Source organism: Myodes glareolus, chromosome X (genome assembly GCF_982192425.1).
Source record: "Myodes glareolus chromosome X, mMyoGla1.1, whole genome shotgun sequence".
NCBI lineage: Eukaryota > Metazoa > Chordata > Mammalia > Rodentia > Cricetidae > Myodes > Myodes glareolus.
This window is the reverse complement of record NC_142053.1, coordinates 132,078,964-132,106,869: the sequence shown is the minus strand read 5'-3', so window position 1 is coordinate 132,106,869 and position 27,906 is coordinate 132,078,964. Positions and strand designations below refer to the sequence as shown.

Genomic DNA, 27,906 nt, shown 5'->3' with positions numbered 1-27,906 from the left:
CATTTGTCCATTTGTACCTCCATTTACCCATACTCTATCCACTTACAGATTCATCTACTCATTTATTCATCCAGCCATGCATCCGTCTACCTATGCATTAATTTCCAGCCATACGACCACTTATTTATCCCTCAGTCCATCTAAGCACTTATCCATCCTCCCATCTGGTCATCCGTCTATACCCTCAATTTAATACACTCCCACCCATATCTGCAGATAGTTCTGCTGCTCCCTTTGAGAGGTCTGTCAGCAACCAGGTGAGCTGAGACTGGAAGAAGAAAAACTGGAGCCGAAGGCCACCTTCCCCATTCCAGAGCAATGACTACCCCACTCCCAACACGTCCCTCTTGATTGAAAAGAACGAGACCAGACAGTCAGTGGGTGGGCCCGTCGGGCCAGATGGTATTTTGGCTGCAAAGCCTTTACACACACACTCACACACACATACACACATTGCTGGAACATTGAGCATGGACTGCACCCCCACCCAATATCCCCAGTCCCAAATGCAGAGTAGCCAGGCTTCCAGACATAAATTAAAAAATAAAATGAAAAGAGTTGGTCACTGGGAGGGAGAGCTCATGCAGAGTTGAAGGCAGATGCCCCTGGGAGTCAGGGCCAAGAAGAAAAAAATCCATGCCCTTCCCTCAGGATCTTTCCCCCACAAGGGCCTCTGGCCATATGGGGGTCATCAATACCAGTCATAGATAGGCTCCTAGCCCCCTTAATGTCCATCTCTCAAACTATTAGATTTGGTGCCAGCCTCTATTTTCCCACCACAGCCAATGGGAGTGAATGGCATTCTGGAAGGGAATGGAAGTAGGTGCAGCCCGTAGGTCTTTAGTTGGCTTCTCCAGGTTCTAGGTCTGGGTCAGGGGACCCCACACATTCCTTGCTGAGCCGTACAATTTCCTGGGATAGAACTTCCATGTCCTAAGAAACAAATGATCCATCAGAAGCTAGAGAAGGGGACGAAGGGGGCAGCAACTCTGTTAGCAAATATGAGATGTTATCTGTAGTTAAATGGACTGTTGAGTTAACCAGCGCCCAGTGGTATCAGGCCTTGGATGGGAAGATCCACCACCTTCTCATCTAACAAATGTCCACTTGCTTCTCTAAGGTAGGACCTGGGTATGACTCCCTTAGTGATGAAGGAGTATTTGGGTGGGCAGGGGGAATCATTGTGTGGGTGAACTCATCAGGAATCTATGGCAGACAAATAGGTTCACAAATGAACTTTGTAGAGGACAAAAAGGTAGATAGGCACGTGACAAGGAGGTGGGGGAAAGGGTGATTGCTGAGTAGATGAAAGAATGATGCATCACTGGCGCACGCCTTTAATCCCAGTATTAGGGAGGCAGAGGCAGGCGGATCTCTGTGAGTTTGAGGCCAGCCTGGTCTACAGAGCAAGTTCCAGGACAGGTTCCAAAGCTACACAGAAAAACTCTTGTTTTGAAAAAAAAAACAAAACAAAAAACTGAATGGATGAGTGGGTGGAAGGACAGATGGAAGAGTGGTAGGCTAAACTGGTAAGTTGATCGGAGGGTAGAAGAGGGGAACACAAAAGGATGGTCGGTCAGTGGAAGGTGGTATTGGGAGGACAAGGGCAAGTAGGAAGGGCACAGCCAAGGACTGTGGGTAGGGAGGCAGGTGGTTGGAGGGACAGGTGGGAAGGCTGGTGGTCCACACTCGCCTTGTGCAAGTGCATATTCTTGGTGAGTTGCTCCTCCAACATGTTCTGCAACTTCTTGTTCATTTCCCGAAGGTTCTCATCGCCTGGCTTCACTAGGTCTCTCAGGACACTGCCCAGCCCACTTCGGTCTGTGTGGCCTGCTGCCACAGACACATCTGCAAGGGTCCAGGCTGAGCACCACCCCCTCGGCAGAGCCAGGGGCAGGGAACAGGAGAGAGTAGGCAGAGCCAGAGGAGACAGGAGGAACGCAAAGAGCAGGCAGGAAGGGAGGGAGAAAAGCAATGTTATGTTGGGGGCAGAGGCTTAGATAGGTGAAACCGGCTGCCATTAGTCATGCAACTCAAAAATACGGATAATTCTTAACTCATGGTGCTGGGAACATATATATGACTGCATGTGACACACAAAGCTCACAGTAAACCCTCAGAGCATGTCAGTGGGTGTTGCTAACTAGGAAAAGTAAGTAATCAGGAAGTAGGGGAAGATCTGAAAGTAAGGAATAAAAGAGAAGAGAGAAGAGAGAGAAGGTAGCAGACAGATAGGAGAGGAAGGGATAGCCATGGAAGGCAGAGAACAGGAAGGAAGATATAACAATTGAAGATGTACGGCTAGGTACCAGCACCTGAAAGGCTTAGGCAGGACTGTTGAGAATCTGAGGCCAGCCTATGCTACAAAGCAAGTACCAGGTCAGCCAAGGCAACAGAGCAAAATCCAGTTTCAAAGAACAAGCAAACAAATAAAAAATGGAAGGAGAACAATAGTGCTAGTAAGTAGTAGAACAGAAAAAAAAAATAGAAAGCAGGGGAGAAAGAATGGTGTATAGAAGAAAAGTCCTGGGAAAACACTAGAAAATGCAGGGTTAGAAATGGTAAGGACAAAGGGAGGCCACATAATAATGCAAAGCCTCCCAGCTTTCCCTCCATGAGTCAAGAAGAGAGAAGTAGCTGCATAGAACAATGGAAAAGGAGGGGCAGGTGAAGGTTGCACTGGAGGTGAGGGCTGGGGAAGGAGCACTGACCAATCCGGCTGTCCATGACATAGGTCTCAATGATGGCGCTTTTCCGGCAGAGGTCCTCTGCCATAGAGGCACTGCTCACCTCCAGGTGTTTCACCTGCAAGATGGTTCACCCCATCTCAAGCCCCTGAACTTGACATTGTCTCCCATGAGGATCCAGCCAGACACCCTTCCCATCTCCACCCCCATCCCAGGACACTTCCCGCGGGGACTAGTAAGTAGACAGACAGCACCTTCTCCTCTAGCATCCATTTCTCCTGCTGTGTCTCGGCCAGTCTCTGAAACAGCTCAGCTACCTCCTCATCTGAGAGCTCTGCCGGCCGAGGGGGCTGGGCCTGAGGACTGCTAGATAAAGACTACAAGAAAGGAGAGAGAGAAAATGTAGCCATTCTCAGCATCACCTATCCACCTGAGTTAAGGGGGTGGAGGCGCATCAGCGACTATAGGTTCTGAGGCAGTAGCTGAAGGCCAGACTTGGCACTCCCAGAAACTCTACATTTCCTTTGGCCTAAAGGAAGGCAGACAGTGTTACCACCACAAGAGTGCTACTGAGAGGACAAAAGGAAACAAATGACATCTAATTCCCAGATGACAGGAAATGGAAGCAACAGTAGAACAAGCTAAATGGTACCATTAAAAAGCAAGCAGAAAAATCTAAAGGTGGGATGTTTCCTACAGGTCAAATGGTTTGGTTTCTTCCACCAGCTGATGTCAGGAAAATAGCATCAGAACAGACACAAAGACATAAGGAAAGCAAAACAAACAAGCAGCAACAACAAAATCCAAGGTCTACTCTGAAGCTGAATGCTAGCTTTTACAAAAAAAGGACACTTTAAAAGTTCTCTAGAATTATTATGTGGCCGCCCTTTGTCCTAGGACTTTTAAAGTGGTGGTGCACACCTTTAACCCCAGCACTTGCACTTAGGAGACAGAAGCAGGAGAAAGAGTTTGAGGCCAGCCTGGTCTACACAGTCAGTGAGTTCCAGGATACACAGAGAAACTGTGTCAAAAAAAATTTAAAAAATCCAATAAGGGGTTGGAGAGATGGCTCAGTGGTTAAGGGCACTCGCTGCTCTTGCAGAAGATCAGGAATCAATTCCCAGAACCCATAGAGCAGAGCACAGCCATATCTGTACATATCCGGCTTTAGGAATACGACACCTTCTTCTGACCTCTGTGGGCACCAGGCACACATATGGTTCACACATATATGCACAAAAACCACACAAAAAAACCCAAATACCTTGGCTGTCCTGGAATTTGCTCTGTAGGACAGGGTTGCCTTGAACTCAGAGATTCACTAGCCTCTGCCTCCCTAATGTAAAAATTTTTTACTTAAAAATATTTTTCAGCCGGGTGGTGGTGGCGCACGTCTTTAATCCCAGCACTCGGGAGGCAGAGGCAGGCGGATCTCTGTGAGTTCAAGACCAGCCTGGTCTACAAGGGCAGGTTCCAGGAGGCAGAGGCAGGTGGATCTCTGTGATTTCACGGCCAGCCTGGTCTAAGAGGTGGTCCCAGGACAGGCTCCAAAGCTACAGAGAAACCCTGTCTCAAAAAACCAAAAAAAAAAAAAAAAAAAATTCAAATAAAAAGTGTTTGGCAGGAAACATGATGTGACAAATGGAAATAATGATGATAAAGGAAATCATTGCTTATAATCCCAGCACTTGGGAGGCTTATAGAAAAAGGAATATGAATCCAAGTCCAGTCTGGGATACATAGCAAGAATTCAATATCAAAAAAAGAAAAAGAAAGAGAAAAAAAACATTAAATAGGGGATGGAAAGATGACCCAAGAGTTAACAGCATTGGTTTCTCTTCCAGAGGACCCAGGTTTGGTTTTTGCACCCACGTGACAGCTCACAACTAGCTGTTGTACTAGCTTGTTTTCCAGTGGATCTGACACCCTCTTCTGGGCTCTAAGAGTACTGCATGAAGGTGATGTACTGATAAACATGCTGATAGAACATAAACATAAAATGAAAATAAAAAATTATTTAAGGCTAATCGTGGTGCACATGTCTTTTAATTCCAGTACTTGGGAGGCAAATCAGGCAGATCTCTGTGCATTTGAGGCCAGTTTGATAATACCTAGTGAGTTCCAGGACAACCAGGGCTATGTAGAGAGACCCTGTCTCAAAAACCTATTAAAAAAAACAATAAATAGGAACTGGAGAGATGGCTTAGAGGTTAAGAGCACTGGCTGCTCTTCCAGAGAACCTGAGTTCGATTCCCAGTACCCGCATGACAGCTCACAACTGTCTGGAACTCCATTCTAGGTGATCCAGCTCCCTCACATGGACATACCTGCAGACAAAACACCAATGCACATAAAATAAAAATAAATAAAATTTTTAAAAAAGCAATAACTAGCCAGACATGGTGGCAGGCCATGCAGATCTCTTCTATGAGGTTGAGGTCTACATGGTCAACATAGCAAAACACTATCTCCAAAAAATAATAACAAATAAGTTGGGAAACAGGATTTCCTACATGAGTGGTGTACTTCCCACAATGCTTGTACTTTAAAGCACTAGGAAGGTGGAATTAATCTATGGATGATGAAATAGAGGGGCAGAGAGAATAATTGGCCTCCCATAGATCAGTCTTAATTTAAGTTGATAAGTTTGGGAAGAAGTTGACAAAATGTTTGTCAGAGGCTGGGGCTGCACCTTAATAGAACAGTAACTGTTGACATGTGTTCTGCATGCATGTGTATGTCTGAGGCCCACGTTCTACATGTAAGTGTATGTATGAGGCCCGTGTGAGGCATGCATGTGTATGTGTGAGGCCCGTGTTCTGCATGCATATGTTTGTGTGAGGCCTGTATTCTGCATGTATGTGTATTATGAGGCCTGTGTTCTGCATGTATGTGTGAAGCCCCAGGTTCAATCCTTAGCCTGAGAGAGACAGAGACAAACACATAAATACAGAGAAAAAGATAGTAGATAGATAAATAGATGATAGATAGATAGATAGATAGATAGATAAATGGATAGATAGACAGACAGACAGACAGACAGATAGATAGATAGATAAAAACATAGAGAGACAGAGAAGAAATGATTGTCTGAAGGTCAGTGTAGACAATTTCAAGTGAGGGGAAAATGGGAATCCTCCAGTCTTAGTAGGTGAAACTTGCTCCTTACCCTGGCTGGGACGGCTGTGGTCTCCTTCTCCTTCAAAATCTCCCGGTAGCTGAAAGAGGAGATGCTACTACTGTCCCCTGTCTGGGTCCGGCTTGGTGAGTTCATCTCAGAGAGAACCAGCTCCTCAAGGCCTGGGGAGTGGAGGAAAAACAAACCTGAGTCCGGATCCCTTGGAATCTCGGGACAGCAACCAGCAGGAAGAGGCACAAACAGAGATTTTCCAGGGATGGAATGAGGAAAAGACACAAACTTGAGTAGGCAAGCAAACTCAAGATCTGGATCAGGAAGCAACAAGGAACCACCTCTGTTGGTACGCATATCCAGTGGAAGAAAGGGAAGTGGGTGAGGCTGGGTGTGGGCAAGGAGTAGACACCAGATTCCAGTGGCATCAGACACTCAAACTTAGATATACAAAAAGGAAGCTAGAGAGTTGAGAGTGCACAGCGGCACACACACATGCAGGGGAAAGCCCAGACAGGAAGCCAGTACATGACGAGACTGACAGAAACCACAGAGAAAGACACGTTCAGAACAAATATGGAGATGGACTTGTAGCCATTCACCTATATCTTAGTCCCATCTAATGGATAAGAAATATGTACAGTATGAAATTCAAATCTATTCCCCACTTCTTAAATTAATCTATGACAAAACACCACTATTATAAGGAGAGGTTCCTTCAGGAGGTTGATTGCCTCAGTGAGAAACTGATTTAGTGAGAGCTATATGCTTTGCCGTATCACTTGAACACTTGCTGAGCATGGTGGTACATGCCTGCAGGTAGATTACTTGAGCTGAGGAGTTCAGGGCTAGCCTAGCAACTCAGAAGAACCCTCTCTCAAAAAGAAAACAGAAAACATTGGTACTGAGTTTGTGACACTGCCCTTATAGCTGCTTCCAGGTATCAGGGAAAGGGTTAGCACCATACTCTGAAGGAAACTCCAAAGAATCTCCAAAAAGGATGCAATGCCCGAGTAGGGTTCCCCTAGCACCTCAGTTGATGGCAAATTTTCTCTAAGTCTGTCTGTGATCTAAGAGATGCATTAAAACCATTACTGAATCTGAGTTATTTTGATGTATTTACAGCTACTCCCAAGCAAGAAAAGGTAGAAACAACTCCAGGTTTGTGTAGACATGTTTTCTGCCAGAAGCATCACGTGTTGAGTTAGCAGTACATTGAAAACAGTACAAGCCAGACGTGGTGGCTTGTGCCTGTAACCAAGCTCTTAGGAGGCCACCACGAGTTTGAAATTAGCCTGGGCTACAAAGTGATGCTGTCTTAAAAAGCCCAATACTAATAACAGTGATGATAGTAATGAAGATGACAGTGTTAGCTGGGCCGTGGTGGTGCACACCTTTAATCCCAGCACTCGGGAGGCAGAGGCAGGCGGATCTCTGTGAGTTCAAGGCCAGCCAGGATTGTTACACAGAGAAGCCCCGTCTTGAAAAGAAGAGGAGGAGGAGGAGACAGTGAGGTGCTGTTGCCTATGGGATTCTGTGTCCCATGATTCACTGTGAGTTCCTGGAGGGGAATGACTTGGGGGTTGGGGCTTGTATCATGGATCGTAAACTCATGTGAGGATTTCTAGAGTACAAGAATAGGAACGGTAGAGAAAGCAGAGAAGTAACAGCAGATATGGAGCAAACAGGAAGAATAGGCAGAGAGGAACAGAGAAGGTAGTAAGAAGCCACAGACAGAAAAAAAGCAGACAGTGCATAGAGAAAAGAATTCAGGCAGGACAGAGGGCTGGAGCAAAGGCTAAAGGAGGTACAGAAGGCAGCCCAAAGGCTGACTTCCCCCCAGCCTGCCCTCTCACCTGAGCGGCTCTTGCTGTTGGTGAGGATGTCCTGCAGCCGCTCCTGCAGCTTGTCAGCCCGTTTCCGCTCCAGGTGCAGCTGCCTCTTAAGGTCTTTGAGCTAAAGGTGTGTGTGTGAGGGGGTAAGAGCTGGGGCCCAGGGGGTCCAGAAAGGAGGGGAGGAGGTCACAGGCCTCACTAGCTTACCGCAGCACTGCCCTTCTTTTCCAGGATCCGCTGCCCATCCACTGTGTCCTTTACCTCCTGTGCTTAGAGAAGGCACAGCGGGCAGGTGATGGCACAGCTGCCTGCAGTGCACACCCTCCCTGCCTTATTATGCAAGTTTCAGCCATGGCTATGTCTGGGACCACAGAGATACCACAGACCTGCTTCAGGCTGCTGATGGTCTTCACGTGACCATCCCGCTCCTCCTGGGCCTGCTGGAGCTGATCCCGCACATCCTGAAGCTCTTTCTCCTTGCCCTGCAAAGCAAACAATGGCTCAGGTCACTGCCTAAGAAGTCCGTGTTCTCCTGCAGCGGTACCTGGTACCCAGAGACAGGAACATCACCGTGCAAGAATCACCTTCAGCTCAGCAGCATGCTCCTCCCGGCACTGCTTGAGAGCTTCCTCTTGTTCCTGCTGCTGCTGCTGCAAGGATTCCTATAAAAAGAGTCCCAGGTGTGCTCATGGCCCCCAAAGATAGTGTGTTCAGTTAGTCAAGGGCAACTGACTTTTAGCAGAGCTCTTGGGGTGTGACAAAAACACCTTTGGACTTTCTTTCTTTCTTTCTTTCTTCTTTTTTTTTTAAAATTTTTTTTATGGTTTATTTAACTTTATTTTATGTGCATTGGTGTGAAGGTGTCAGACCCCCTGCAACTGGATCTTCAGACAGTTGTGAGCTGCCATGTGGGTGCTGGGAATTGAACCCGGGTCCTCTGGAAGAGCAGTCAGTGCTCTTAACCACTGAGCCACCTCTCCAGCCCCTCTTCTTTTTTTTTTTTTTTTTTCGAGATAGGGTTTCTGTAGCTTTGGAGCCTGTCTGTAACTAGCTCTTGTAGACCAGGCTGGCCTTGAACTCACAGAGATCCGCCTGCCTCTGCCTCCTGAGTGCTGGGATTAAATTAAGGTGTGTGCCACTACCGCTCAGCAAATGATTCATTTATGTTATGTGTGAGCGCTTTATCTCCATGTACACCTTTATGACAGAAGAGGGCATCAGATCCCACTATAGATGGCTGTGAGCCACCATGTGAGTCCTGGGAACTGAACTCAGGTCCTCTGGAAGAAAAGCCAGTGCTCTTAACTGCTGAGCCATCTCTCCAGCCCCACTTTTGACTTTGAGACAAGATATATAGCCTGTGCTGGCCTTGACCTCTCAATCCTGCCTCAGCCTATTGAGTGCTGGGATTGACCCGTAACTCACTACTGCCAGGGAGAAACATCTTGTAGGAAACAGCATATGCCCTGAGGCAGAAGTAGGAAATGTTAGCCTACACCATTCACATAGTAGATCAAGTGATTTACATTTCTATTTCTTTACTTAACAAAACAACACTGCATGCCAGGAATATTCAAGTGGTTGTAAGTCATTTTCTATAATCTTCCTAAAATACCTATACAGTAAGGCATTATTTTCATCATTAATATTTTTACTACTGGGAATTGAAGCTGAGGTCTCATTCATGCTACCAATGAATTACACTTTCTATCCTTCTTATTCCCTTTCTGTCAAAGGTGAAAATGGGCCATAGAAAGATGAAATACATTGCATAAAGTCACACAGCTAGGAAGTGGCTCAGCCGGCATGCAAATTTAGGGAAACACCTGGCTCCAGTGTGTGCTCTTCTCTGCTACAGGATACTGACTCTTATCATTGTCATGAGTTTTCCAGGAAAAGGGGCAATAAATGTTCTTGTTAAAAGTAAATATTAGTGTATTGCCAAACATGGAAAGATTGTATATTATAACTGTTTGGCAGAGGAACAATCCAGTAGAAAGACATGCCTGTTAAATCTGCACAAAGGCAGAGCATGGGTGCCCCTAACCAGCTTTGCACCTTTACCAGGTACCACCAACTTACCTCAGCCTCTTTCAAGCGCCGTTCAAACCAGCCCTTGGCTCCATCCATGGAGTGTACCTGAGCCTGAAGTTCTTCCACTGTGTGCTGAAGAGTCTCCAATTCCCTTGTTCGAGCCTGGAAGGGGAAGACAGTCAGGAGTTGGGCAGCAGAGCACTGGGCACCCTATGTATCACCTACCTGACCAACAGCACCATGGTCTTCAGCTTTTAGAGGAGAAAGGGCATCGTTACCCCACCCACCTTCTCCTCCCGAATCTGCCCCCGGAGCTCTTCCTCCTGCCGTTTCTTGTCCTCATGCAGCTCTCGAAGCTCACGCTCATAGCGGGCTCGCACCCCCAGCATCTCCTTCTCGTGCCGCAATCGGACAGCTCCCAGCTCTTCTTTGTGCTGGGACTTCTCCTGCATTGTCTCCATTGCCAGCTCATCCAGCATGGCCTTCCGCTTCTCAGCACTCTGGGGACCAGGAGGGTAGGCCAAGAGAGTGGGAATTACTTTACACCACAAAACGACCACCAATCTGTTCCACGCCCAAGGAACTAGCCAGACTTCAGCTCTTCCCTGGCCCTTGAAACTGGCTGAGTCATTCGCCTATCCTTTAGGAAAAGGTCATTTTCTTTCTCTTTCCAGTTCCAAGATTTGGCCTTATCACTTCCTACCCTCACAGACTGGGCCATCTCTTTCCTTCTTCTCAGGGTGCCCCACCTTGCGAGCTTCCTGGAGGTCCTGGGTCAACTGCTCCTTCTCCTGCCCCATTTCTTGAAGTTGTTCCAGCAGTCGGCTATTGGCCCTTTGTGACTCCTAATTCAGGAAAGAAGGGGAAAGTTGGAGGAGAGTCCCTGGTAGGTGCCAATACCTAGGTGCCAATAACCTAGAACACTTCTAGAGACCTTTCCCCTAACAAAGCAGGTGTTATAATCACAATCATAATGGGAAAATGACAGATGTTGCTGCTTGGTCCCCAGTATTTATTCTTTCCTACGCCCTTAGCAACAGAGTTTAAATTGGGAATATGATAGTCTATAAAGTATTTCTCTCTTCTCCTTTTCAGACAAGTAAGGCTATTTCTTGTTTCTTAGTATTTGTTTCTCTTTTTCTGAGACAGGGTCTCACTGTGTACCCCTGGCCTGCCTCTGCCCCTAGAGTGCTGGGATTAAAGGTGTGTGCAGTCATGCCAGCTACATTCCTTTTTTCCTTTTTTTTATTTTTGAGACAGGGTTTCTCTGTAGTTTTTGGTGCCTGTCCTGGAACTAGCTCTTGTAGACCAGGCTGGCCTCGAACTCACAGAGATCCGCCTGCCTCTGCCTCCCAAGTGCTGGGATTAAAGGCGTGCGCCACCACCACCCGGCTCCTTTTTTCCTTTTTGAGACAAGGTCTTATGTCAAAAGCCTTTTTTCTTGAGATAGGACCTCATCTCAGACTTGCTGTATAGCCAACAAGGACCCTGAACCCTTAACCCTGCCTCTACCTACTAAGATTACAGGCATTGGACACTATGTCTGCGCTTGTTTTCTGCATGAACAAGCTCGGGCAAGTTTTATTTTAAAAAAACTTGCCTGGTTTACTTTTCATTAGCTTATTCTGGCATGCTTCTAATACCAGAATCACAAGGGTCAATGAAGCCAGTGCGCATACTATATAATATTTTCCATACGCTGTGCCCAGTTCAATTTTACTGCCTCTGTGGGGATGGACAACAGTTTTAGCCAACATGGAATAATGGTATCCTCTTTGGATTGCCTCAAAGCTGGGCAGTTGTTAGTAAGGATAACCAATTTCATTTTTCCCTGTTTGATCATCTTCAGAGTCTACTTGTATCTCAGCATGCATTTTCCACTTTTCATAATAATCTGGAACCTAGATCTGATCATCTCCAGAGACTTTTGTCATCTCTGCAGCCACCATCATTCTGCCTTGAGTGCAGGACAGCTCCCAACCAAGAGCAGCCTCTAAGATGGTCAAGAACAAGAAAGCTTGTTCTTTCTTTCTTTTTCTCTTTTTCTTTCTTTACTCTCTCTCCATCCTCCCTCTCCTTCCTTCCTTTCCTTCCTTTCTCTTCCCTTCCCTTTCTGTTTCGTTTTGAGTCAGGAAAGCTCTATGTAACCCTGACTGTTCTGGGACTTGCCGGACCGATTGAAAGTCGGACCTCCCACTCTTATAGTGTGAGTTTTCCCTCTTTAACCATTAAAGTATAACTGTTATTCTTGAGCTAGCCTGGTTATTTGTGGTACTGACCTAATTCCTTACAACCTTAAACTTCAGATCCTCCTGTACGTACCCCCTAAGTGCTGATATCACAGGTCTACATCATAAAGCCTGGCTTATGCAGTACTGTGGATTGAACCTTGGGCTTTGTGCATGCACAACAATATAAGTGCTTTGTTAAACAAGCTGTATTACCAGCCCTACACTTTTTTTCTTGAGTCAGGGTCTCACTATGTAGCCCTGACTATCCTAGAACTTACTATATAGACCAGGCTGGCCTCAAACTCACAGAGATTAGTCTGCCTCTGCCTTCCAAGTGCTGGAATTAAAGACATGTGCCACTAAGTCTGGCCCTAAATTTCTTTATTTAATCTAGTATTATTCTAGCCTAAAGCTTATAGCAGTCATCCTGCCTCAGCTTCCTGAGTGCTAGGATTATAGGCATACACAGTATACCTGACTTAAAAATCTGAAATTTTTTGAGTATGCACACAATGCCACATATGAGAATTCCACACCTGGCCACCAATTATGAGTCACTCTCAAAGTGCATTAGTGCTAGGTGTGGTGGCGCATACCTTTAATCTCAGCAGTTGTGTGGCAGAGGCAGGTGGTGTTCTGTGAGTTCAAGGCCAGACTGGTCTATGTAGCAAGTACTAGGACACCCAGGGTTACACAGAGAGCTCTACTTTATCTCAAAAAAATGAGGAGCACTAAAAATATTTTATAAAATTACCTTCAGGCTATATGTATAAGGTATGCTTAGATTTAGGTTTTGTCCCTCAAATATCTCAGTAATTACATGCAATATTCCCAAATGAGACAAAATCTGAAGCAAACACAAACATTACATATGAAAGACATCCAATCTGTACATTATGATACCAGAATGGAGATTTTAGCTGGAAATTTTAAGCTCAGTTTTGCAGAAGTCGAATTTCCTGTATCAGGACAGACAGATACTAGGACGTTAAGGAGCCAGCCAGGAATTCAGGTCTCCCTGACTCCAAAGTCTTCTCCGCATTCCTCGAGGGCAATTCACTGCATCAGTATTAGGAAACTACAAGCCAGGTCAGAAGAAGCATCACCTGGAGCTGGGAGTTGAGGTCGTCTTTCTGTCCCATTAGATCTTCATATTCAGTCTGCCGATGCTGTAGCTCAGCCGCCAATTCAGTGGTCTGCTCCCGAAGCGTGTTCAGCTCTTGTGTCTTTGCTGTCTGGATCTGGAGAAAGTGGTAATGATGGGAAATGGAATGCAGGGAGTCCTACTGCTCAGGGACCCCTGGGTCTCCAAGTTCCAGGGAGATAGAGAGAAGTATGGAGTGAGACAGAAAGACAGAAAATGTAAAACAGAAAAGCAGAGAGGTTAGTGGAATATCCGTGTGATAAAATACTACGCAGTGGCAAAAGAACCCATGCTGCACACTGATAAAGCTCACAGACATAAAGGTACCAGAAAGCAGGCAAGGACAGAACAGCATCAACTTCATTTATATGAAAAGAACAAGCAATATGATTCTATGTTGCTAAAGGTCAGAATATTGGTTACTTCCAAGGATCTTCTACCACACTGAAAAATCGCTCACACCGAGTTATAAAGGAACATAAATAGACAGACACATTGGATTCACTGAGCACACACAAGATTATTGATATTTTCATGCACTTTATCATAGAGAAATTAGAATGCCAGAAAAGCAGTAACAGATGGAGAAGAAAGCTGGAAGACAACAGAAAGGAGGAACAGAAACAGAATTGAGTAAAGGGACCAGACCACCCTGGCCAGATGTGGACCAAAAGCAGAGAGAGGTAAAGGAAACAGAAAGATGAGCAAGGGCTCCCAGGTGTCCTGTACCTGCTCCAGAGCAGCCAAGCTAGTCCTCAAGGCATTGTTCTCAGCCAAAAGCCCTTCCACTTGTTCCTGCGCATCTGCACTCTGGATGGACACCTGGCCCCACCCCCACGACAGGTGAGAGCAGGTCCAGAACAGAGGGACAGGACCTACCCACAGCCAAGAAAGAAAGGAGACAGACACACAGACACACAGACCAGGACTAGGAAAAGCAAGACCCCTTGGGCCGTGCTTGCCTGTAAAATACTAACTCAGCCAGCTCCCACCCTTGAGCCCAGCTGCCGAGCCCACCAAGTACAACATACCTGATCTTGTAGGGCACGCAATGCTGCTGCATGCTCCAGGCGCTCCCCCTGCCGCTGATCTCTTAGCTCTGCCAAGCTCTGTGGGAAGTCAGGTACCCCATTTTAAACTTCATCCTTCCCTGGGTGCGCAGAGATACACAGACTCCCTCTATGAACACCTGTGAGGCTTGAACTAGTTACCAGAGATTTCAGGTTCATCCAGACCAAGCTATTAGGTATAGGGCTCTCAAACACATTCGCTCCCTCTCTCCCCGCCTCTGAGCATTTCTGACATACCTAAGTTCCTAAGCCTAGCTTCTGAGGGGTTCATAGTCACCCAGATTCAAGCTTGGAGCCCCAGGATTTTCAGCCCCCAGGGACTGTAACTTTACCCTAATTACCAGGAGTTATTGACATAATTAACCCCCATGTCCTAAGCTTAAGAGCCATAGTTCACACAAACCCCTAGTCCCAGACCCTAAAGATTGCAAACTCATGACCTCCTAGTTTCCAGCTCTTGAAGAAGCCTCAGACTGACCCATCTCCATTGCTACTCTGGCTTCCCGTTGAAGCACAATTAATAAAAACTCAGAGACAGAAATTGGAGTTCAACCTGAAGACCAGAAAAACAAAGCAGTCACTGGCTCTTACCTCAACCTCAGTCTGAAAATGAAGATCCTGCCTCCACAAAACCTCAGAATGAGACTGAGACTGAGAGCTGTCTCCTCCCGTTTTGGGATTAAGTTCTCAGATTAAGGGTGGCACCACTACCATCTGGTTTCTATGGCAAACTAGTGTGGCTACTGGGATTAAAGGTGTGTGTCATTGCTGCCTGCTCTGTAAAGTGGCCAGTGTGGCTGTTTTACTTTCTTGATCCTCAGGCAAGCTTTATTTATTAAAATACAGATGAAATGCCACTACATCCCATCTCTGGGAGTCTTTAGACCTAGACCAACAAGAGCTCCTGAGGATTTTATCCAGACTCCTTCCCAGCCTTCACACTCCAATCTTCTAGGAGTCCGCTTCTACAAGATACCATATCCTCCATTCTGAGAAACTTCAGATTTGCCTCCTCTCAGAGGAAATTCAAAGGCTTTCAGTCAGACAGCCCTAATCCCCAGGAACTTCATACCCATGTAAACGTTGGAGGTCTCAGCTTTTTACTGCCACCAAGGATCTCAGAACCTCAGGACCACCCACCCTACAAACCTACCTCTTAACATCACAGAACCACAACATCTTTCCAGACCCTGAAGGTCTCAACTTTATTCTGCCTCCAGCTCCAACTGCTCCATATTTGAAAGTCCAGTGTCACTCGAACTTCATGTCTTTGAGCCCTAGGTGTCTCCAATACACTGATGTCACAGCTTTTTAAATTTATTATTATTGTTGTTGTTGTTTAAACAGGGTCTCACTATGTATCTCTGGCTGTTCTTGAACTCACAGAGATTCACCTGTCTCTGCCTCCTAAGTGCTGTCTCTAAAGGCGTGCGCTACTACAGCCAACTGATATCACAGCTTTGAAAAGTCTCAGCATCACCCAGTTTCTACTGGGAGAGTTCCACCATTCACATTCACCCTAATTCCTGGTCCTAGACTCCAGTGAGAGTTCTGATTTATACAAACTTATGGTACACAATCAGAATCCTTAGATTCCCACCTCAGGATCTCTGATTCATGTAAACTCCTAACCCAACTCCTAGGGCTCTTGGGTTTCTGAGTTCCCATTTTTCTAGCTCTTAGAGGGCTTACACATACCTATCAGGTTGCTATATTTCCAAATCTTAGATATCCCAATCAGTCTCTAAAGACCTCATACCTCCCCGAACTGTTTACTCCAAGAATCTCGAGACCCAGCCCCGATCACATCACCTGATTGGCAGCCTCAAGTTCCTGCTGCAGCTTTTGGGTGCGAGCCAACTGGGCTTTGAGATCAGCTTCCTTCCGCTGTTGTAATTCTTCAATTTTGTTTCTATGGGTGACAAGGATAGAATACATTAGGCAGGGCTAGAAGCCCAGTCTTCCATCTGTGCCCCTATGGTCTTTGGCTAATTTGGCTGGGCATGGTACCTATTTTTCTACCATTGACAACCCCAGTAGTTACCTGCTATCATTAAATAGTGTCTCCTTCTCTGTCTGCAGACGACAAAAACTGCACACAGAAAGACAAGTAAAGATATGTTATTTCCATAAGCCAATCCCCCTCTCTCTAGGCCCCCAAAACCCCTGAAAAGAAAAGTATACCTTTCCTGTTTTTTTTTCAGTTTCTCAGAGAGCTGAGGGAGAAAGAGGAAGGAGTATAGACAAATAATAATGAGAACACTGACAAAATAAAATAAACAATAGAAACATTTATAGACACTTCACACTGAGTCCTTCCTACAAGTTGGTTTTTACTTATGATATTCTTGTGGAATTCTCAGGACATCCTTGAGAACTGAGAGGTATTGGTTTTACAAGTGGGTAAACTGAGTCTCAGAAGGGCTAAGCAAGTTGATGGCCCAGTTGTCAGCAGCAGCAACACCATCTCCAGCTAGCTCCCTTGGACTCCAAAGGCCATTTTTATGCTCCCAAAGCAGCAGCCAATGGCCACATCACAGAATGGCTAGGCTGGGAGGCCTGGAAAGCAGGATCATGATTGGTTGTCTCACCACTGGGCCCCCAGGTTTTAAGAGCATTCTTATATGGATGAACTAGCAAAGCTGCGAGGAAACAGAAGGGATGGGACCTGCCATGCACAAGGTAGAATGGGACTACATTAGCTTATTCCACAATGAAAGCAACTCTGAAATTTGTGAGCCTCTATTTCACACATGATCAAACTGAAGCTCTGAGGATGCACAATGCTCCTCTGCTGTTAGGAGAAAGCCAGGCGGCGGCAAACCCCACCTTAGCAAGTTCCTCCTGTAGTCTGGAGGTTTCAGCTTGCTTTGAGCTCTGCGGGTGGTAGGGGGGGGAAGATAAGGGATGGAGTTGTTATCAGCAAGGATGGAGGAAGGCCTCTACTTTTGCCTGTCCCACCTCCCTTTAGCCCATGAGATGGTGATGTCACAGACATCTCCATGGGCCCACAGGCAGGAATACGGCATCTGCTGTCTCCCAGCATCCCAGTCCCAAGAGACCCAGTTTTACCTCTAAGCCTTGCAGCTGCTCCCAAAGCAATTTCTTTTCTTCTTTCTCCATTTCCCATTTCAGCTCCACTTCTGCTAATGGCATGGGAGCCAGGGCAGCGGGGAGTGCATCTCCTGGGGGATCCCCTTGGCCCTCACTGGCAGCTAAGGACCTCACAGTCTCTTTCCCATAACGTTCCTGCAGTGCTGTTGAGTAGGACAAGAATATCTGATGGGGGCTGGAGAGATGGCTCAGAGGTTAAGAGCACTGGTTGCTCTTCCAGAGGTCCTGAGTTCAATTCCCAGCAACCACATGGTACTCACAACCACCTATAATAGGATCTGATGCCCTCTTCTGGCATGCAGGTATACACTCATACATTAAAAAAGAAAAAAAGAAAGAAAAAAGTATGTATGATGAATGAAATCATCTCTGAAGCCTTTTGTTATGTCTCAAATATAGGGAGACCTATCTATCCTTCAGCCTCTCAGGCTGCATAGGAACCTGCCCCAGATGAAACCTCATTCTGGCATGTCACAAATAATTTTTAAGCCCCACCAACCTCTAAAATCCTATCTACCATGTCCCATATCATATTTATATATATAAAACCTAATCCTACCCATATTGTATCTGCTCTCATTCTTGATTGTGAATGCAGCACCCACCACCATATAAGTCCCACCTACTCACCAAAGGCCCATGTTTCAGACCCTCCTCACATTCTATCAAGCTGTCTTTCTGCCTTCATCTCAGACCCTATTTACAATTTGAGCTCAGAATCTTACCAATGTTCTATTTCTGCTTAGTCAATATCTCCTTTTCAATATCCATTCTGCTATTCCCTAACATTTGCTAAGAACCAGACACTGAACTAATGCCGAGTGAAACCTCTTAATTGTTCCAGTTTCCTGGCACAAGTACTCTAGTGTACTGTGTGGATGAGCAGGTTTAGACTCAGAGAAGTAAAATAGCCACCAAAATGCAAAATCACACGCTTGTTCGGGCAAGGCCAAGTCTCACTCTGAAATTTCTTCTCTTTCCCATAAAAGGATTATGTCCCTATATCCCAGGAAGGCCCCATGCACCTGCCATGTTCTTCTGCAAGGCTGTGTTCTCTGCCTGCAGCCTCAGCAGCTCCCCGTCCACATGTGGGCCAGTCTGAATAGTTCCTGTTCCTGTAGCTCCTTCCTTCAGTTGCCGGTTCTCCAGTTCCAGCTGCTCCAGCTGGCTACAGAGCTGAGCAGGGGAAGAGAGATAACAGAGAAATAGCAAATCAGAACAATATCCACCAAAACACAAATAGCGCTTGGTCACTCAGTGTAGAATTCATTAAATTCCCCCAAGAGCCCTATAATGCAGTTCCTCTTACACTTTGAGGATACAGACACTGAGACACAGAGATATTAAACAATTTCCAATTTACATATCTGTTAAATAGCAAAGTCGAAAAGGGTGAGAATACTGAGAACAACATTCCATTTGTCGACTCTCAACCTCTGAGATGTTAAGACCTCAGGCTGCTATGGAAGTTGTTAAGCACCATGGACAGCCCCACTGACACACCCCCCCAATCCGTGTGAAAATATCCTAGCTCCCTGGGTCCCTGGTTGAGAGGACAGCTTTCTCTCAACGCAGGCATCACAAACAGCTTGTAAGACATTTCTAGAACAAACACAGCTTACAGTTTTTATACTTCCAGTCTTTAGCTTTGGAGAGGTACGCCATGAAAATAAAATTCAGCAGGCCCCACTGTTCATTCACCTCCTGGTTAAAACAACAGTTTCACAAGACAATCCCCTGTCTTCACTTTCAGACCAGACAGACTACTGTGGCCGACAATTTTTTTTTAATATTTTTGCCTAGGATATAACATCACTTCTTTTAACCATTTCTTCACCTGACTGGCTTCTATGTATCCATTAGTGTCTACTCAGATGTCATCTTTAAAGTAGGATTAGCCAACACAAAAATTCCAGTCTTTTACCACAACATTCTCCATTTACTTATTTTTGACCTAGTGTCAATCACAAATTTATTTGTTGGTGGTGTGGTTGGTTGTTTTTTTTTTTTTTTAATTTTATCTTGTGAGTTGTTTTGTGGAGGTTGTTTTGGTTTGGGGCTTCTTTTTATGTTTGTTTGGTTTTTTTGTTGGTTGTTGTTGCTCTTTAAGATGGAATCTCACCATGTAGCCCAGGCTAGTCTTAAACTCAAAATCTTAGCTCAGTCTTCTAAATACTGGGATTACAGGCACTTACCACCACCATGCCTGGCTAAATTTTCTTTTGTAACATGGAATCACAAAACAGTCTGAAACTAGATGGCTTGGACATGAAGTTCTACTCTATCATGTTCCAGCTGGCTGATCTTGGGACAAATTAATTCACCTCCCTGGGGCTCAATTTTTATCATGCATTAAAAGGGGATACTAAAAATATCTCATAATTGTATTGTAAGCATTGAATGAATAATGTAGGGCAATTCAAATGGGAATAGGCATAGAAGAAACAGCATTGGTAAATGATCACTATTACTGTTCCCCCACTCCACCCCACCTACAATGATACAAAATATCAGTGTTCTTGCCAGTTTTTTGTCAACTTCACACAAGCTAGGGTCATCTGGGAAGAGAAAACCTCAATTGAGAAAATGCCTCCTTCAGCTTGGCATGTAGTTGGGTCTGTTGGACATTTTCTTGATTAACGATTGCTAGGGGAGGACCCAGCCCACTGTGAGTGGTGCCACCCCTGGGATGGAGGACAAGGGTGGTATAAGCAAGCAGGCTGAGTGTTCCATGGAGAGCAAGCTAATAAGCACCGTTCCCTCCATGGCCTCTGCTTCAGTTCTTGCCTCTAGTTCCTGACTTGGCTTCCCTTGGTGATGAACTGTGAACTGTGAACCAAATAAATAAACTCTTTCCTCGTCAAGTTGTTTCTGATCAGCGTTTTTTTCACAGCAATTGAAAACAAACTATTTTTGTTTGCAAATTATCCAAGCGTTGGGACCATTCTGGGCAGCTTCCAACTTTATTTCCAGAACACAGACTACATAGCAGGTCCCTTTAACTATCTGTCCAAGGAACAACACCTTTGGCAAGCTCTAGCATCAGGTCTTTCTGTAAGTACCATCAGGGCCTGAGAGGAGTAGGAAGGAGATTATGCAGGAGCCCAGAGTGGTGCAGAAAAACACTACCAGTAGTTATGAGAGCACCAGAAAGCTTCAGGGACCAGGGAGAGGGGCTGATACCAGAGGGTATTAATTAAAGTGTGATAAGATCTAGAGTTTGGAATAACTTCTGTGGAATAGTGAAGTGGACCAATAGAAAAAACTAGAAGTAAGGAGATCAGAAGGCTTTGGAAGCAGAGTGGATGAAAGGAGGTGGAGGTGAGGCAGGCCAAAAACACAGAATGAATGCAAACATGTTCCATACTAAGCAAACACTCTTCCACTGAGCCATATTCCAAGATCCTGGTTAAAAAAGACCTCCTTCTCCTTTACCTTCTCTTGTTCTCCCCCATCCACTGTATAATAACTTTTTTAAGTATGGAGAGGGATGGGAATGCGGCACAGTGATAGAACACATGCTTAGCACGCATGATCCTGGGTTGGATCTTCATCACCACAAACAAGTCAAGACATAGTTTAGAGGGAAAATGCACTAATGAGATAATGTCATTAGGGAACACTTCTATAGCTCATATTATCTATGGAGGAGGCTTTACATGACTCACATAGATTTACCCACTGAATCCTCATGAAAACCCTGTGAGGCAGGTGTTTCTATCATCACCACTTCCATTTTAAACATTTGGGAATCAAGAAACAGGAGGCTAAGTAACTTGCTTAAAGTTATAGTTAGTAAAAAGTACAGCCAAGATCTTACGCTAGGCCTTCTGGTTCCAGAGACCTTACTTGGAATTACTGACTGTTAAATTGCCTCTCCTGGCATTGTAACTGCTTAAAGATTGATTTCTGTTGTATTTTGTCTTGAGTCTTTTACTTTTAAAATATTTTTTGTTTATTCTTTGTCATGTAGCCCAGTCTGGCCTAGAACTCACCATGTAGCTGAGGATGACCTCAAGCTTCTGATTCTCCTGCCTCTACTGCCCAAGTGCTAAGATAACAGGCATGTGCCACAACACACAGTTTATGCAGTGCTAGGGACCAAACCCAGGCTCTCATTCATGTGAGTCAGGCACTCTACCAAGTAAGTCATAGCCCAAGAATTTCTGTGGGGTTTTTTGCTATTATTTTTGACAATTTCTTACTGTATTCATATATTATAATCACATTCTTCTTCTTTTGCTCTTTAAAGCATCAGATGGATCCTTGGAAACAGAATTCCTTTTCTCTACAGCATATTTTTCCTTAAAATGCACTGAGACTCACAAAATGATCAACCATGGATACAGAAGACTAGTAAGAGAATAAAATGTGGGATCTCCAACTGCTCAGGAGGGTTAGAAACAGCCAGGACATTAAAACCAGTAAGGAGATAGAATTAGTCAATCCAGGATGAATTACCTGGAAGAAGTGGAACCCCAGACCCATGTCAGATGAAGGGAAGAAAAAGGAAAGGAAAGCAGTTCAAACACTTTTCCATCCATATTAAGCATTAAGAACTTTACTTAAAGCCCCAGAACACACTGAGGTTCCACAGCACCAGCCCAAAATTATACAAATGGAGATTTGAATTAAATAAAAGGAGTGACTTAGGAACCAAATGAACTCGGGGGCTCAAAGGATCTAATTCCATGAGAGTGTTTGGCCCCACCTGTCAAATGACTGCCCCCAACAACAGACTAAGGCCTATTTCAGCACCATGGACAGTGTTCAGCGGCAGACCCTGTCCACCCTCTACTGCTGAGCTTTCAGCCTAAGTGGCTCTTGCCCATGCATATACAGGTGCACCATTCCCATTTCCCCCCTCAGCTATCCCGGGCACCAGCACCTTGCTGAACTCGGCCATAAGTGTACTGTTCTGCAAACGGAAGTCCTCCTCCTGGCTGTGCAGCTTTGCCTGCAGCATCTCATTTTCACTCAGCAGTACCTCCACTTCCTGCAGTGGCAGACATGGGCCAGGACTCCAACAGGGGTAGAAAGGATGGGGAAGTAGGTAAAGAAGGGAAGAGAAGGAAAAAATGGCATTGGGTAGGAAGTATATAGGGCAGAAAGAATGAGGCAATATATGGGAAGAGAGACATGCAGCGGGGCCAAGAGAGATGTGGAAAAGGAAGGAAAGAAATGGGAAGGGAGATATAGACAAGGGGTTAAGAGGGAAGAGAAATAATGATAGGGAGATGGGAAAAGGGGAGAAGAGAGGGAATGAGAAGAGGATCGGGCAATAGAAAAGGCAGGAAGACAGGAACAAACCAGTATCAATGGAACAAGAATATAGCAAAGAGAAGAGAGAGACAGAAGGAAGGGATTTGGGGAAAAACAATGAGTAAGGAAGATAGAGGAATGGGAGAAAGAGAAACAAGAAGTCAGAAATAGAAAGGAAAACCAGAAAAGAGAAATGAAAGAGACAGAAACAGGTGGAAGGGAGACAAAGGGAAAGTCAAAGAGAAGACACAGAGGGGAAGACAGGAAGGCAGGACGTGGATTCATGAGGATAAAGAAAAATATACATAGGGACAAAGAGTGTGAGACAAACACAGGAAAACAAAGACATAGAAATGCAGAGCGGTGAGGAAGTTGCAGATACAACGGGTGTACATAGATAAAGGCCAGGACAATGCCACCAAACAAATATCCCACTAAGACAATCTTGCACACATATTCACCCACCAAAGGCCCCCTTACCTGAGCTTTCTTGCTCTTGCTTAGTGCCTAAAAGGAAGGGTGGAAGAGAGCTAAAGTGAAGAGCAATGGACCCCTCCGTGGGATATGGAAACTAATGTGGCAGGGGTTACGAGGGGGCAATGATGTGTTGTGGGATGGAAATATGTTTAAACATAGAACATTCATAACAGTTGGAAGCCCACAGAAATAACAGAAGAAAAGAATGAAGAATGATTGGGATTTCTGGTGTCTTGGTGCCACAGCACTTCAAAAAAATTCTTCCTTTCTTCCATGTTTTTGAGGGAGAGGGGGAAATGGTGTCTTAGATGTTAACCCTTTATATACTGGATCTCCAAGCTAGTAAATTGTGGCTTCATCCCTACATCTGTTCAAACACATCAAGGTGCTTCTCTCTCATGTAACATAGCAACTTCTGTCCCTCTGCTTGGCACCTAAGAATATTGTCAGGCTGTGGAAATCAACCCCCTGCCAAGAACTCCAGTTTCCTGACTGCCGGATTGTCTGAATTCTGTATAACTCACCCAACAAGTTTCATTTTAATAAAAAATTTTAATAAAACAAAATTGTACTTATTTATTATTAATTATTATTACTGTGTGTGTAGGTGTGTGCACACACACACTTGAGTGACACAGCTTACACATGGAAGTCAGAAGATAACTTCATGCCTCTCAGTTCCCCTTCCACATTTTTTAAAATTTGTGTGTATGGGTGCATGCAGTGCTCTTGAAAACCAGAAGAGGGCATCATATCTCCTGGGAGTGGAGTTAGAGCCAGGTTTGAGAGATGCCATCCATCTGAGTGCTGGGGATGGAACTCAGGTTCTGATGCAAGAGCAGTCAGTGCTCTTAACCACTGAGCTCCAGCCCCTCATCCAACAAGTAGTCAGCCTGAACTATATGCAACATAGCACTATACATGAGGATAGAGCAATGAAGAAGAATAAAAATAAGGATCTAGAATATCTCAAGGGACCACACTAGGCTATATTCTACCTTATTTTTAAAGAATCTGAAAGGTGGGTTTGGTCTCATGTTACCAACAGGACCAGGACACGTAGGTGCATAAAGAGGCAGTGTGAGTGCAAGATAGGAGGTAGACTCAAGGCAGATTTACTGATAGACTTGACTAATCAAAAGTTAATGAATGAAGCCACGTGTGGTATACATGCCTACAGATCCAGCTACTCAAGAGGTTGAGGAAGGAGGCCAATGTGAGGCCAGAAATTTGGGAGCAGCCTGGAAAACAGCTAGATTCCCCTTTCAAGACAAAGTTAGTGAACGAAGGCTGGAGATGTAGCGCAGGAGAAAAGACAGCTTGGAGCCAGGTGTGGTGGCAGACCCCTGTAATCCCAGTACTTGGGAGTTGGAGACAGGAGAATGAGGAAAGGAGGATCAGGAGTTCAAGGCCATCTTCAGCTACCTAGCAAGCACAAGGGCAGCCCAGGCTTCAAGAGACCCTGTCTCATAAACAACAAAAAGATCACTTTTGAGCCTTTTGGTTAAAAGCAAATATGGAGAGCTTGCCTAGCATGCATGAGATCCTAGGTTTGATCTGTAGCACCACTCAAGAGATTTAGTGAATGAAAATGAATAAGCAATTGATATTAGAATGAATTAAGAATAATTTTTTAAAAAAATCAATAGATTAAGCAAAGCCAGGCATATCAGCACACACCTATCACCCCAGCACTTGGGAGGCTGAGGGAGGACAACCAAGAGTTTAAGGTCAGTCTGGGCTACACAGCAAGATCCTGTCTCAAAAGAAACACACACAAAAATTAAATAAGCAAGATTGATTAAAATTAGCAAACTGAAGAGACTTCTGTGGAAAAAAAATTCCAATGACTATAAGAAAGCGGCATGTGTCATTAGGTCTGGTTCAGTGTAGGTGTTCACTGGGAGATAAATGAGTCAGATGGATAGAGGGAAGCAAGAGGTGGGTGGATGGGTAGGTGGAGGGAGGTACCTTCTGAGCTTTAGTGAACTCCTTATCCAGGTAGGCGACCTTCTGCCGAAGACTGGCAAGTTCTGGTGCAGGGAAAGCAGGGAATCTCAGCCTCAGGTGGTAACAAGGAACTGAAGGGTCATCTTATCAGGCCTCTAAAGGAAAAATCTCTGCCTCTAGTCCCCCAAAACCACCCCATCTAATGAGACTCTCTTGGCTCACCAACACCATTCTTCCGAAGTTCATCTGAAAGCTGGTAGTTATTTGTCCGGAGTTCCAGGAGCTGGGTCTTTGGGAGAAACCAAGAAACAAAAAGATTTATCAGGAAGGCATTCCTTACCCACACATGAGGCAACCACGCCCATAAGCTCCAAAGACTGGACTGGTACCCCCGAGGTTTTTCCTTAATTGCTTACCTTGTCCCGCTCCATTCCCACTACAGCCAGCCTCCCCACTCCATGGCCCCACTAATTCACTTCACGCCACTGAAAGGTATTGGCATATTGAAGGGAACTGGAATAGTCGAGCTCCTGTTTATATGTATTCCCGTGACTCAATACATGCAGGATAAAATCATCTTGACTGACCTCTTAACACCCTGAACACTGCCCTGGTCAGACCCTGGAAGCCCCTTTGGCAGAAGGCCTACAAAACTCTTTCTCAAGGAAAGAGAATCTGGTCTTTCTTTCTCCTTCTCAACTTTCATGAGTCAGGGTATTCCCCCAAGGTCCCGCAGCACTCCTAAGGTTTTCAAAACATGTTAGAGTCCACTTAAGTCAAGAAATAAGGGAAAATGCAGCCTGGGGCACTGAGCCCTGAAGCTGATTCTTCCTAGAAGCACCCACTGACCCCCTCCCCCTACTCTTATGTCTTTCTCAAAGCACCAGCCTCCACATCTCTCACCACAATGGTTTGGTCCAGATCAGAAGGCTGGCCTGGCTATTACAGGATCTTTCTTGTCCCATTCTCCCCAGGACTCAGATAGCCTCTCTCCTAATTCTATGCCAACTGCCAACCTTTCTTTCTCTCTCTCTTTCTTTCTTTCTTTTCTTTTCTTTTCTTTTCTTTTCTTTCTTTTTTTTTTTTTTGAGACAGGGTTTCTCTGTAGCTTTGGAGCCTGTCCTGGAACTAGCGCTTGTAGACCAAGCTGGCCTCAAACTCACAAAGATCCACCTGCCTCTGCCTCTGCCTCCCAAGTGCTGGGATTAAATGTGTGCGCCACCACCCACCTTGAAGTTCCTCTCCAAAAGAGCCCAATGTTTTTTTCTCACACATGACCCAATGGGATAAGTCTTCCTTGTTTAAATATCTACCCACTCTTCACAAGATGCCTTTAGGCATGATCCAAAAAAAAAAAAAAACAGTGACACTATGTCCCTCCAGAGTCTCTCTCAAATACCCTTGAGCAGGCCAGTTGAAATAATCTTATTCAACATCTTCTGTAATTTACACTGCTCCTCCCCATTTATGGTCTAGTGGTCTCATTCTTTTTTTGGTATATTAAATATTAAAACTTTATTAAACAATAACACCCATACAACTGTAGCTGAATTGTTTAAATAGGATGCTGGCCCAGCCATATCAGAGATATATATGCTATAAACATTATTTTGAAAACATGCAATTAGTTGGTCAGACTTAACCTGTGTAATATCACATGAAAGTCATTATAGAATAAGCAATAAATATTACTTAGTATAAAGTTTATTCACATGTATAAAAGTCTGAAATGTTATGGATGACATGCTATTAGAAATGTCACATATTTCTGTAATTTTTTTAAAGATTAGATTTTTGGAGACAGGCATGGGGACATACACCAGAAATACCAGTACTTAGGAAGCTAAGGGAAAAAGATTAATGCAGCTTCCAGGCCAACCTTGACTACAGAATGAGACTCTGTCTCAAACAAAGGGATGAAGGAAGGAAAGAAACAAAGAAACAGTGGTCTCATTCTTACATCTTTAGTGACCCTCAGCAGGTCAACTAGCTCCCGGGCCAATAGAATTACTTCTACTCCCTCAACCAACAGGACTCTAGGGTTTCCCCATTTCAGCCTTTCCCACTAAGGCTCTCTTTCAAAGTGTTCCTTCATTGTGCAGTGCTACCACTCCCTCTCTGAGTGCCCCTTAAAAGAATCAACAGGTCTGTGAACCTGGTCAGACTTCTCCCCAAAACCCAGTGATGTTCCCCTCCCTGAAATTCCAAAGTATTATTCTTTTATATCCGCTAGTTGGTCCCCTAATATGGGTTAATGGTATTACCCACTCAGAATAGTCTTCACCCCAGATCTAAAGGAATCACCCCAATCGATGCAACTATCCCCCCTACCTCTTAGGATCCTCTACCACCAACGGCACAGCAACTCTAGGGAATAGATCCACGGTTTTTCCTATTCCCCTGGCCTAGTGGTATCTCCCTCAAACTTTCCACCTCCCACCAGTTCATGGTCTTGCCCTGTCAAATCATCCCCCACCCCCACACACACATGACGCAAAAAGCCAGATGCCTGCTTCCTTTCTCTCCAGACAAAATAATTTCTCCTTCTCAGGCTCTCCATCCTTCAAAGTCAAACATCATCACCAGTTAATGGTATGCCCTACACATGAGTACAAAGGTTTCGCCCGCACCCCGGACTGAGAAACGTATCGCCTACTTAAATACGTTCTACCAACCCCACAAAGCTAATAGAATCTAACCTTCAGAACCCACATAGAAATCTTCGAAGTCAATAGGGTCGCCACTCAAAGCCTCAGCTTCCCTTCTCCAGACCACCCCCTTATACTCAAGGCCCATCCCAACCTCAGAGCCTATAGTACGACCTCCTTCTACCCCGCCCCCAGTCTCCTAGCCGGGTGGTCTTTCCCCACGTCGAGCGGCACCTGCATCCGTTGAAACTCCTCTTCAGACAGAGCTTGCGCCATGTTCCTCCCCCCCCCGCCCCCCGCAAGCGTTATGCGCAAGCGCAGCTA

At 45.2% G+C, this 27,906-nt stretch overlaps 1 protein-coding gene and 1 pseudogene across 8 annotated transcripts; both read right to left on the bottom strand.

Annotated features, from left to right (window-relative positions):
* Positions 1 to 378: 378 nt before the first annotated feature.
* On the bottom strand, positions 379 to 27,900 carry Gripap1 (GRIP1 associated protein 1). Of its 8 annotated transcripts, XM_048461294.3 has the most exons (26): positions 27,817 to 27,900; positions 25,157 to 25,223; positions 24,956 to 25,017; positions 22,988 to 23,014; positions 22,134 to 22,241; positions 18,271 to 18,421; positions 17,204 to 17,388; positions 16,961 to 17,008; positions 16,316 to 16,347; positions 16,176 to 16,223; positions 15,944 to 16,043; positions 14,093 to 14,170; positions 13,791 to 13,883; positions 13,024 to 13,158; positions 10,436 to 10,531; positions 9,974 to 10,186; positions 9,735 to 9,848; positions 8,237 to 8,314; positions 8,039 to 8,134; positions 7,860 to 7,916; positions 7,674 to 7,773; positions 5,857 to 5,987; positions 2,942 to 3,064; positions 2,712 to 2,805; positions 1,694 to 1,848; positions 379 to 933 (listed from the first exon to the last, which is right to left on the bottom strand). In XM_048461294.3, exons 1-26 carry the CDS (start codon positions 27,856 to 27,858, stop codon positions 841 to 843), a joined length of 2,526 nt encoding a protein of 841 aa, XP_048317251.1. In that variant the 5' UTR covers positions 27,859 to 27,900; the 3' UTR covers positions 379 to 840. The 8 variants fall into 8 exon arrangements, with proteins under 8 accessions (XP_048317251.1, XP_048317256.1, XP_048317254.1 ...); XM_048461299.3 differs by lacking the exon at positions 13,791 to 13,883; XM_048461297.3 differs by lacking the exon at positions 16,961 to 17,008.
* LOC125417793 (large ribosomal subunit protein eL30 pseudogene) lies at positions 10,839 to 11,635 on the bottom strand (annotated as a pseudogene).
* Positions 27,901 to 27,906: the final 6 nt, after the last annotated feature.